This window comes from Sparus aurata, chromosome 10 (assembly GCF_900880675.1).
Source record: "Sparus aurata chromosome 10, fSpaAur1.1, whole genome shotgun sequence".
NCBI classification, from domain to species: domain Eukaryota; kingdom Metazoa; phylum Chordata; class Actinopteri; order Spariformes; family Sparidae; genus Sparus; species Sparus aurata.
In genome coordinates, this window is record NC_044196.1 from 21,456,906 (window position 1) to 21,469,658 (window position 12,753).

Consider the following 12,753-nt stretch of genomic DNA (forward strand, 5'->3'; position numbering starts at 1 on the left):
CTAGAAATTATGTCTAGGTTTGGCTGTCAATTGATATGGTGTTCTTTGGGATTAGCTTGACATTGAATGAAAGAAACATAATGGTCTGGAAAAGTACAATACACTGTGTTTACCAAATAAAATGTCCCACTCAGTACTCATATTGGACATTGGTCTGTGATAGGCTCCTTTGCGCCTTCCCGAGAAAGTGGACAAAATAAGGCGGCAGCAGCAGGGGGTGCTGAAAAAAGCTACAGTCCAAGTCACCGTCCTGTCAGACAGAATGGGAATAATGACGCAGGTTCAGCGCAAATGCGCCGAGCGGTGCACTGATTTACTCAGTGCAGGCAGAGCTGTCATGGCATGGCACAAGCCATTAGAAATAATGCAAATCAGAGCACCTTGGTACATTTGTCACATTGTGTCTGAAAAGCGCTACAGACAGTTTCAAGCAGCCTTCAAAGAATATACACAAAGTTACAAATAATGTACGTTCTCTTAGAATCATCTGTAGTCTACCACAGTTACATGTTGTATAGCAATAGAAAGATGTGTACTTTGCCCCTAAAATTCACTGCACTAATAATGCTAATGGGTATAAGAGATGTGGTCTGTGATATTTACTAATTAATTAATCTTAAAAATATGTATAAGAGTGCTGGTCCTGTTCCCATACCTGACTGTAGACTATAAACATGTGCCAATTAGCCAGCTGATGTTATTATTGACATTTTAAACATCTCACTCTCTCAGAGAGTGCTTCCAAGAACTTGTTATCGAGCACATGAAAGAAAGCAACTCTCAACTCTCAGCCTGGACTCTCACCAGTATGAATCCAACACCAACTGATCCACATAGGATGCCATATCCACTTCCCCCCACTCAGTCTTTACACACATTGACAATAAAAAAACACTTTCAGCTCAAGGTTCCATTGGAAATGGATGTTAGCTGATTATTATTGGACTCTGAAACATCAACATTTGCAACAAATACTCAGTATCTGTTATTGTAAGCATTAAAGTAAAAGCAGTGTGTTTTTTCCTGACCTTAAGTTGCTGCATATGAAATATTTTCCCTCAGGCGAGGATATTGACTTTTGTTAATAAAGTGACACTATTTCCAAAAGGCACCTTTTTACCCAATTATAAAACAGAAACTATGAACAAAACCAGAGCAGACAAGTGTGCAGCATAAGTTACCATGGGGATCTAGCCAGGTAAAACAGAGCCACCTTTGTGAACATGTAAAACTGAAGCTTTAATCTTTCTTTGTAGTACACCTCTCAGATGTCATGTGTTGAGAAGTGGCAGTAATAACAATCAATATTTACCGGTGATGTTGAGGAGGCGTGGCAAGAAGCGGTTCCAAAAAGCACACATCTGGTTCCTCAGACCTTTGTGGATCTTTAGTGTTTCAGTGTTGAGTCCAACGTGTTTCTGCTCAGTGATAGTGAACACAGGCCAGCGCTTCTTGCTTTCAACCAGCCCGTCATGGTTCACATTGGGATTTCTGAAAGGAATGGAGAATGAGGGCCAGGTAAAAGAGAACAAGTTATAAAAAGGAGGGATAATACAATGGGAGATAGATCAAATGGAATAAAATAATGATTTTAAACTTTGTCTCTACACTCAGTCGCCAGTTATTTAAGTCCACTCAGCTAACAAACAAACAAAGGTTGTCAAATTCAGCATCCCTATAGCTAAGCAATGTAAGCGCTAACACTCAGTCTACTTTGTCATCTGTCCCAGACCCAGAACAAGAGTTACAGTCGTACTAGTGGCTTTGTGAGATTGGGCACAATCTAGCTAAATGCTAATGTGAGCATGCTAACATGTCCACAATGACAATTTAAACATGCTGATGTTTAGCTGCTATATGTATTCATCATTATAGTTTGATAATTAGCACAAAACCGAGTACAGCTGAGGCTGATGGGAGTGTCATTAGTTTTGCAGGTTTTTGTGTCATCAACCAAAGTATTGGACAACTTAAAATGTACAAAATTATTGGATACCTTATCTGGGAATGACGGATTTCTGTACATAATTTGAATTTAGATGTCACAGGATAATGTTCAGGACAAATTTCACCTGCTAGTTATGCTAGATTAAAAGTAAAGGGATTACCAAAGTTAAGTACAATACTTTGTCAGGCTACCATTGATACTTTCACTAAATGCCGTGGTAATTCATACAACAGTTACAGTTTGTATATCAAATATGTACAAGGATACTTCAGTAAGATCGCCAACTGTCAACCTAATGGTGGTACTCGATTGGAAGTCAGAGAATCACAAAGTCCAGCGGGCTTCATCCTTTAGGGACCATGAATGTCTGGGGGGGATCAACAAAGTCATTCAAAAGCACCATCAGGCCACCATGGACATCTGTGTCAAATGTCATTGACATCTATTCAATACATTTTGAGATATTTGAGTCTGGACCAAAGTGGTGGACTGACCAACCAACCAATGCCGTGGCCTTTCCCATCATACCTGGAAATGTCAAGGGATTCCCCGGAAGTAACTGGATGATTTAACTATAGGACTTGGTGATGCTTCCACAACTCAGATAAGCAGTGGGAATTGTTTGCATCGTTGGTAGTTTGGCTTTGCAGTAAGCCGAATGGACATCTGGTCTGATCTGTAACTGATCACCTTCTATTCTGTAGCCAAGCAACCTATTCAAGATGGTGTGTCCTCTCTTCTGTGTACAACTCTCTCTGCTGCTCATTATAGTTAATACATATATAGCAGATTAATTCTTTTCAGTCTGTTATGCCTTACCCAGTTCGTGCAAAGTTGGCCCAATATTTCATCATGCGTCGGCTCAGTTTCTCCTCCTCTAGGGTGTAGTTGAGTCTCTTTTCCAATGGCAGTCCAAAGACAAATTCGATCTCGTAACCGTGGATCACACCCATCCACTCCGGCCAGGCCAGGTTGGATGCTCTGTGGTCGAATAGGTACAGGTAGACACCTCCTCGAGAAGGAGCAGGAGAAAAGGACATGTGGTTATTTTTTCTTTTTTTGACACACTGCAAAAGTCCATCTTAACCATTTTCTGCTGATGGTGTTAGAGTGTTTGTTTGGTGGATAAATCACTGTCTCTATATGCAGGAGTCCTTTCTTGGTAATTCATTTATTTGACCTTTTTCTTGAGAGCCTGAGTAAACTTAAAACCAAAATTTGATCTTGTGTTGAGTGTTTAACGTAGTAAAATTGCTAAAGGCTGTCAGGCTATCAGAGATGTTGGCAAAGCTCCAGAAGCTACTGTGGCCCTCATGGACAAGAAGCACATTTTCTAAATATGATTCATAACAACGCTGAGTATTTCTAGTAATTCAAGTGATGAGGTAAAGATGTATTAAGTTATAAAACTGTAGGTTAGAACTCTTGAAGAAAAAAAAAAAATAGGATGATGCAAGAAATTATTAAGCACCATGAAAAATATTCACAGAATTTATTAACTTGGTGATGTGCTGACTTGTCAGTTCATCTGTCACAAAAAGTTATTACTTTGACTGTCTTTGGCACACTCCCAGCTCTAAATATCTTAGTTTGTTATTGTTCCATGTGTTGTCTACCTACAACAGACTAGCACCAGATTTGTCGGTTCTGGGCTACTGTAGAAACATGGCGGTGCAACCTGGAGACCTCTATGGATGGAGACCCACTCCCTATTTTGATATAAAAGGTTCATTATAAGGTAATGAATTCAAAACAACTCTTATTTTTGGGTGATTATACAAAAAAAACAAAACCTTGTGTACTTAGTCCACAATGGCATTTGGATGAGTGGTGTGCGTCAATGGGAATGCCAGGACACCGAATTTTTCCGGCAGATTGTGAGAAATTACATACAGTCTTACTGTAGTGGTGTTTTGGAAGTTAATTCAAAATTACAAATATTCACAGATCATGGCAAATTACTTTAAGAATAGAAAAAAAAATTAAGATTCATATTTGTCACAAACTTTGATTTTGATGAGGCCAAGAAGAGGACAGCACAAAGTTATTTCCTAAAAGTAGCTTTCAGGTTTTCACAATATCTCCACTCGTAAAGCTGCAGAGTAAAACCACACTCCTCTACTGGTGACAACTGAATGAAATGGAGCATACAGCATATGTTACCTGGTGGGTTTCCTCCGCTGTTTACCATCCCGGAGCCACCTCCACCCATGTTAGCCTTGAGGGTGTTGTGCTGGGCGTAGGAGCGAGCGAAGTGAGCCAGTGGGCAGATGACGTTATGGTCGCCCACAATGTCGTCCATGGCGTCGCGGTTCTTTAGCCCGTTATTCTCATCCATCCAGTCGGTATACTGTAGCACCACCGCCTCCAGGCCAATATCATTAGCATGCGGTACACTCAGCTTGACACCTGGAAGAGTGATGTTTAAAGTTTTAAGGTACATTTTCATGTGTTTTAAAGATGTTACGTAATCGTGGCAGTAATTGTTTTGGTTGAAATTGATCGGCGATTTACAGTTCTCTCTTGTAAGTCATACAGAATGTACGAACGACAGAATGATACGTCATTACAGAATGGCCATAGAGAACTGTCAGTTTCTGCAGTTTATAAACTATTGCTTCACTTCTGGTTTGGTGGTGTGTGACTGTTCATGTAACCAAGCCACATCCATTTAAATCTCACAAAAAATCAATTACCATGGTACACACACACACACACACACACACACACACATTATAAGACAAATTTGACTGTATAATTGAACAAGGAAGAAGTGAACACGGATCATTAACTGTGACTGCAGGATCAATTTTTTAATGAGCTTTGCGTAACTTTGATTTACTTTTTTCTAGAGCACACCACAAATTCTACTTCAACCTGACCTCAAATTAGAGCAGAGCCTTTTCTTCAACAGAATTTTGCAGTATTCTTTGTGTCTCTATCCATTCTTTTCAGCTGAGTTGGGCTGAGCTTCACCTTCCAAGAAGTCCTCTCTGGAGATGAGGCTCTCGTTGTCCTTGCTGAAGCCTGGCGCTCCATACAACAGGAAGTAGGAGCCTTCGTCCTGGTTGACCCCGAGCAGAATCTGAGTTTCTTTAAAGTTGCCTGAGTTGAGCATGGCCTCAGGAGTGTCGGGCAGGACCTCGCCGTCCACGACAGGTACAAATGAAAAGCGGAAGAGGGCTGACCACGGCAGGACCTGATCAGAACAGGATAATGTACCAGTGGGATAATCTGAGTGACTGTGAAATGGTTAAGGCATGCAAGATGCAACAGGCCATATGGCACATGACTGAAAACGGGAAATTAAATGTTGAATAAAATGTTAAATATAAACTGACACTCAAAAGTCTCCAGGATGCAGGCCAGCAACTTAGAATTCAACAGAAATAAATCCAACAGCTATCAAATTAGGTTTCTTAAGGTTTCTTGTTTGGGGTGGGCAACATGACAATCTGTCCCTTTAATAATTTGTAATATCAGAATATTGTGGGCAATATTGTAAATCAAAAATCACAATGTTTATTTTGACAGCCGATAACTAGCCAACTAAAGCAACATGGGTAAAACTACCATCTCCCAGGGTCTGCATGGTAAAGAAACTGGGGAAACTGAAAATGATGTCAGCAAATTATTTGTGAAAGTGAGCAACTACATTCCCTTCTGAAACTGCATTCTCCTTGTTAGGCTATAACAGCCAAAAAATTAGAATGACTGGAACTTCACAGGATGATGAATAATTTAGTCAGTATTACCTGCCACTCCTGGTCGATGAGCTCCTGCGGAGTTTTACCGCGCAGACAGTCAACCAGCTCGGTGTCATTGCCTCCGTTGCAGCCAACCAGTTTGCCAAGCAATGTGGCCCGTCTGCGGGCCTCAGCGGGGCTGACTGAAGCCCAGGGACAGTTGGGGACTCCACTCTGCAGGATGGCCCTGGTGAAGGTAGGCCGGCTGTCTGGAGACAAGAGGTGGAAACCGACCGAAGCACCACCGGCACTTTCACCAAAGATAGTCACCTGTGTGAAAGGTGGAGGGCAAACAGAGAGATCAGGATCAAAATTACCTCACACTTGTGTTTTGCGTAAAAATGATTAGTTGAAAAAAAGGAAAAGTGAGAGAAAAACTAACCTGTTTGGGGTTTCCACCAAAGAAATGGATGTTGTCTTGTACCCACTGCAGCGCCATCCTCTGGTCCAGCAGACCCACGTTGCCTGGGGCCTCAGAGGAACCATTTAAAGCGAGGAAGCCGAAAGCACCGATCCGGTAGTTCATGGAAACCACGATGACCGTCTCACTGTGAGCTAGGTAACGGCCATCGTACACATCCAGAGAAGAAGAACCACTGTAGAACCCTGGACATGTTAAATATCACAGTGGAGTATTAACCCGTTGTATCACAATCTCCCACAACAGAGAGGTGCTTTGCTGTCTGAAACACCAGAAGAAGACCAACATTAGAGTCCATCATCCAGCACATTTCTAATTGACACAGGTATCTAGATGATGTGTTTTTAGATGGAGCAGATCAGAGAATTTGTTGCATGAATTTCAAAACTGCATTAACTCTAAAAACAAATACCTTAAGTTCTCTATGTCATTTAATGCGAACAAAATGAACTTCCTGGACATACTGTACATTAAAGACAACATCAGCCTAAAAAGTGCCTCCATGGTAAATCATATAACCCAACAACTTTCAAACTAAAAATTGCTCTCTTGCAGTGGAATGCCTCCGTGCACCAGTCAAGTTGATGGTCTTGAGCTATGACATTGAATAATAGCCAGACAGTTGTTTGAGGAACATGTCACAGTGAAGTTGACCACCAATCTTTTGACTATAATATACAACAATGTATAATATAACTAATTCTTGATTTATGACCAACAAATGTGTTTTGTGAGATCATTGTGACCTCGATATTTGTCTACCAAATTATATTCATTGGCTGATCTATTCATCCATGGGAGCTTGGGTCCAAGTAGACATTTTTGTCAAATTGGAAGTCCTTTTAAGACATTACACATATAGATATTACATTCCCAAAAGTGGGACAGACAGACAACCCAAAAATATAATGCCTCACACTATGACTATCATCAGCACAGAGGCTTAATGAAAAGTTGCCTAAATTACCTAATACCAATTACTGAAGACCATTTACAGGCTAGTATTGTCTTATTTTGTGTGTTTCTCACTTCCTGTTGTCAATATTAGCTGGATACTGTTAATGCTCTTAAAGGGGCTTTATTTCTGTTGTTTGCTATGCACTGCTGACCTCACTGGAAGAATGAGTCATGTCTAAGCTATTTATATTTTGAATCATTCAGAAGTCGTGACCAAGTACCTCCGCCGTAGATCCACACCATGACAGTGAGATTGTGTGGTCTGGGCGAGGAGGGCACCCACACATTGAGGTATAGGCAGTCTTCACTCATCTCTCTGTTGGGGTTCCACATCTCGCTGCCCTGGAATCCTGGGAATGATGTGTCCACAAACTGGTAGCAGGCGTTGGGGTAGGACTTGGCGTCATGCACCCCCGTCCACGGATGCTTGGGCTCAGCGCGACGGAAGCGCCGCTTTCCTACAGGTGGCTCAGCGAAGGGAATGCCGAGAAAAGCGGTGACGTAGCTGTGGTCGGGCACTGACATTCGGATGCCACGAACTCGACCACTACGTGTCTGGACGATAAGGTCTGACTCACTCTGGGACGAGCAGGTGGGGATGAGGATAGACAGGAGGAGGATTGGGGAAAGGAGGAGGAGGATGGAGGTCTGCATGATGGCTGGAGCAGTGGTGGTGGTTCCCTCTCCAATCAGGGAGGGCAGGGTCTGCTCTGCTTCCCCTCTGCGAGAGAGAGAGAGAGAGAGAGAGAGAGAGAGAGAGAGAGAGAGAGAGAGAGAGAGAGAGAGAGAGAGAGAGAGAGTAATGTGATTACAGTAAAGGAGAGTGATTGAAAACAGACTGAAAGAGAGAGGGTGAAATCAGATGAGGGAACAGCAGGAAGTAGGAAGTCTGAAAGTATCACCAAGGTAGACCACAGATTCACTGAGAAAGGATGACAGCCCATATCATAACTATAGATTACTTTTTACAATACAACACAGATCACTCGACCCAAGATGGAATCACACCTCCTTTATTTATCCAAAAAGATTCATTGTCTTAGATTTGTGAATCAAAGAATTTGACGGCTATCTGCCATTTAGATGTGGATAGTGTATTGCTTTCGTACAAATGGAAATTTGCCTGACAGTGGTGCTTATAAGAATGTTGGTTATCTTTTCCCCTGACATTGAAACTCTCTCATTAATAGGGCTGGGTATCACCAGGTACCTCGCGATACGATACTATCACGATATTTTGCCCACGATAACGATAATATCACGATACAGCGATTCTGCGATAATCGATATATTGCAAAGAATTTCATCCACGATACATCACGATATCTGTGTCACTGAAGAAAATTCAGAATTTATTGACTGCACTGAATCCATTTCACAGGAATTACAAAACATTGTCAGTCAATTTCACATGAATGACAGCCAAGTAAACAAAGAGTATATTGCACAGTGTCTCTTCTTAACACACACACTGACTACAACTATCATTAAATATCTATTTGTGTGGGTTTCAGAGCTACTTAAACCATTTTTTTAAATTTTATTTGGTTGTATACCTATGTTTGAATAAAGATAAAGCTGTCCTCCGAAGAGGGGTGTAGAAGAAATAATTTTTTTATTTTTTATTTTTATATTTTTAAATATCGATATTTGGCACCAGTGTATCGATAACGTACCTCAAGATGAAATATCGCGATATATCGTAGTATCGATATTTTGGCACACCCCTACTCATTAAGCAAACTTAATATGTAATCAATCAATCAATCAATCAATCAATCAATCAATCTGCAACTGCTGGGTAACACGGTTCGATTTGAATACAATCGATGTCTTCAATTTGATTCTCGATTAAATTCTTTTTTATCACAACAGCTATCCTATTGTTAGAACTGTCTACAACTACATTTTCACAATTGTCTTTAAAAAGGTAGGGGTATTTTACAACAGCAGTAGGACTTTATCCTGGTGCTGTCTGCAGGTTAGAGTTAGACTAGTTTAGATAATATTCACCAAAATAAAGTTCAATAAAAAATGACCAGCCTTCCTCAATTTACAAGAATAGAACAAGAATAGAAATTCAGTTTGTTACAAAGTGTCTCGAGTAAACCATCTTCTCAAGTACATTAAACAAGAATCTCCGGTAATGTCATCCATTTAGTTCAGTTCAGTTTTTCCTCTACGAGTGAACCCGCTTCTCTTTGATAAAGGATCTCTGAAACATCTCCCAAGTTACATACAGACCAATCAGCTCTTTGACAAATTGACCCATGAAAAGCTGGTCATAAGTCAAGCCTGCAGTATTTTTTCTTGTTTTTTTCATGCAAATACTCTGACCATTAGAGAGGCTGTTTCAGCCATTTTAAAAAGCTCTCCATGAACACAGTGACATGGTCACATGGCGACACATACACAGTGAGCAAAATCAAAAGCTGTGGTTGTAAACTTGAAAAAAGGAAAACGGTAGCTCCTATAAAAGAAAATATATCAGACAGGATCTCAGGATTTATCAGGAGGAAAGCTGCTTCACATCAAACTAATTTTACTGTATGAACTGTGTGTGTGGTGTGTATAAGAACACAGACGTTTAATCAACATGAAATACTGATGATCCTGTGGTGAGTTTGGAGTTTTAAATAATCAATGAAGCTTATCCGCTGTTTCTCCAGCTCAAATGCACATGCTAAGGGAGAGGTACACATATTGTTCCTGCTGCTGGAGGATCGCTGAAGGTAATGTCATTATTTTTCTCTCATTAAAGACCCACCTGCATCCCACCTGCTACTGATCAGAATGATAATTTTTATGACCCGTTCAGCCTGATCCACCGATTGAGACTTGTGCTTCACTATAAGCAGAGTTGTTGATGGGACAGAGCCGAGAGGTCCAGCAGTCGGAGCCCACATCCCTGTCCCTCGGCAAACACGAGCGCCACTGTTTGATAGCATTGCGCAAGGTGAGCCAGGACACTTAAGGGGAATGGGAGGTGACACTGGAATTGTAAATTATGTAATGCCCAAAATACTACCATAACTAATTCACAGTCTGAGTACAGCTCCTTTGTGTGAGACAGTTTAACTGGCAAAAGGTAGCTGAACGTGCCCTACATGCACTTTAGAAAAAGCAGAAGGGGTCAGCTTTCTTTTTCTCTTGCTTCGTGCAATAATGCCTTGACGCCGCAACGATCAGTGCACCTTTGCGTTGCATTATGAGTTTCAGGGGACACATTCCAGAATGCAACAATGTGTGAAATAGATCTCATGTAGCTTGTCATGTCTGCATTGCATTACAAAAAACAAATTACTCACAATTGACACTCATTGAATACTCACAAAAGAAACAGTTGGAAAATTTGAGCTCAGAGTAATTTCACTGAGATTAATCTGATGTGATGTGGCCCTATAGGTCTAAATTATCACAATGATATTGAAAAGTTATGCAAAATAATGTATAATCAGTAAGGGGTGTTTATCTAATGAATAATAACAGTGATTCATTTAGATTTACTTAAGAAAATCCCAAATTTGAAAGAATATTGTAAATTTATAACACAAATCATCATATACAATTCAATCAAATCAGTTTTATATAAAGGCTGGATTGAACCGCATTCTCCATGTCATAGGCACTCAGTTTAAGACATATGAGGATGTCACCACACCCTGGTGCAGGTTATCAGTGGGCAGTAGAGTGAATGGAGATGTGTGGGCAGGTTTGTAGCCTTCCCGAACAGACTTACTTAATTAAATATTAATCACAACACCAATAAAACAACAGTCTGACAGAGTCCTGCTGCTCTACAATGGAAGACACAACATATATCACTGCTTCTGTTCATATTGTGAAGTCAGTGCTGTTTGGTGAATAAAACTGCAGGATGAGGTGTTCATCACATCGCGTAACGTGACACGGATCCACCGAAATAAACAGCTTGAACCCCTCCGCATTTAGCCACTGTCTAGACTTGATGCAATTGCGATTGTTTACCGTCTGATGAAGAACATCTTATTTCTAGATTTGTCAAATTGGATCCAAAATACACCTTATCATGTCTTATTTCTGTACTGTTATAATGTGACCAATAACTGGGCATGTGATCACAATACGCTCCAGTGAAAGCTAAGTTGAAGTTCTTATATGCTTATAAAATGATATGGCTGTTACTGAGTGTGTCATCACATGATAGCAGCCTTGCACTAACATGAGGCACAGAACTGAACATGAACACACATCCTCTGTGCTGGTTGTTTGCTTGCTTTTTTGCGGCTTATGTACATTAAGCTATTCTGGCTATCTGGGGAGAATAAACCTGCACTTAAGCTCTTGCAAGTAACTTAAATAACACAAGCGTTCTGGCAATCAGACTCACAGGAATAATGTAAAGTGTAACTCACTTCTCTTTATGTGTGAACGCTTGTCAGCGTTCGCTAAATGCATAATGCTAGCAACAAAACAGCACCCACTCTGAATCCAGAACACATAGACCAACTTCTGCTTGTGCAGTGTCATATGTCAAGGAACATCTCATTAACCTGGCCAGTCTTGTGAGGATATTATGTAAGGCTTCTGACTTCGCTCCCAAAAAAGTACAATTTCATCAAGTTTACATTTATATCACCAAAGACTTTGAGGACTTGCAATGTAGAACCGTTTTCAGGACTATAAAATATGTTGTGTGCTATGCCATCCAGACACCACAGTGATGACGAACGCATTCCAAGTCTGTCAACTGAAATAAAAGGTAATTGTATCCGTCACATTACAGGTATATAAAGAGAAGCTTGCTGGAATTACTTTGTATCCAGAAACTCCCATACGTGGTAATAATCCTACCACAGTGGCTGAGATGATAAAGTTTCCACTGTGAGGAAGGGGAGAGTTATTTTCTTTCAGCATATGTTTGCATCTAAAGCCCCTTCGTGCTCAGCAACAAAAGGCTGAGACAGGTGTGTGGTCACGAGGGGCACTATAAAAAGGCATCCGAGTAAAACCCTAGTAAATGGCACACCGTCGGATGGATTAATGTGGAACTCTCCTCTCCAGAAGAAACGTAATAACTATAAGACACTGAAAACTATGAAAATTATAAGTTTAAGTTTAGATAGTTAATCTGTTTACATGGAGTTTGCTTTTGATAATTATTAATAAATATGATGCCTCCTCACACTGTTGCAGCTGACGCTGAAGTACAAATTTAGAAGAAATTTTAAGTTTAATCAACCTGAAATAATCAAAACTTCTATATTTATGTTATGAGAAAACATTACTTGATTCCTCAAAATTTCGATACATCTTTTTACATTGTCCTCTGGAATAGAATGCGACATATACCTAAGCTCCTGCAGGTTTTTCGTAGTATCACCCTTAACTGAGATTAAGTGTGCCAGGAAAAGATTTAGTAAGTCCCACTGTGAAGTATGCAAAATGCAGTATGCCAAAAATAAATATCAGGATGTCCAACTACATCCGGTCCAATTTTTGCGGTGTGCAAGCCACGCATGCTTTTCTGGCTATTCTGACACACAATCCTCTGTGCAGCGGAAGATATGTCACAAACGTCATACGGTGTGTCGCGTGAAGATAAACAAAGTCATCCTGCCGGAATGACAGCTGACAGTGCATTCAAGTATAAATACATTTTTATTTGTACTTTGTACTTAAATCTCAATAAGGCTGCAACA

At 40.5% G+C, this 12,753-nt stretch overlaps 1 protein-coding gene across 2 annotated transcripts in view; it reads right to left on the bottom strand.

Moving 5' to 3' along the window:
* ache (acetylcholinesterase (Yt blood group)) overlaps nucleotides 1-12,753 on the bottom strand; it is a 33,921-nt gene that overhangs the window by 5,514 nt on the left and 15,654 nt on the right. Inside the window, exons 2-8 of one of the 2 annotated variants that reach the window (XM_030430913.1) lie at nucleotides 7,294-7,793; nucleotides 6,077-6,300; nucleotides 5,704-5,964; nucleotides 4,925-5,147; nucleotides 4,112-4,357; nucleotides 2,768-2,960; nucleotides 1,313-1,491 (exon numbers count right to left, since the gene is read on the bottom strand). In XM_030430913.1, the coding sequence (XP_030286773.1) occupies nucleotides 1,313-1,491; nucleotides 2,768-2,960; nucleotides 4,112-4,357; nucleotides 4,925-5,147; nucleotides 5,704-5,964; nucleotides 6,077-6,300; nucleotides 7,294-7,726 (1,759 nt within the window). In that variant the 5' untranslated portion in view covers nucleotides 7,727-7,793. The remainder of the gene's footprint in view (nucleotides 1-1,312; nucleotides 1,492-2,767; nucleotides 2,961-4,111; nucleotides 4,358-4,924; nucleotides 5,148-5,703; nucleotides 5,965-6,076; nucleotides 6,301-7,293; nucleotides 7,794-12,753) is intronic. The other variant, XM_030430914.1, reaches the window with a different exon arrangement.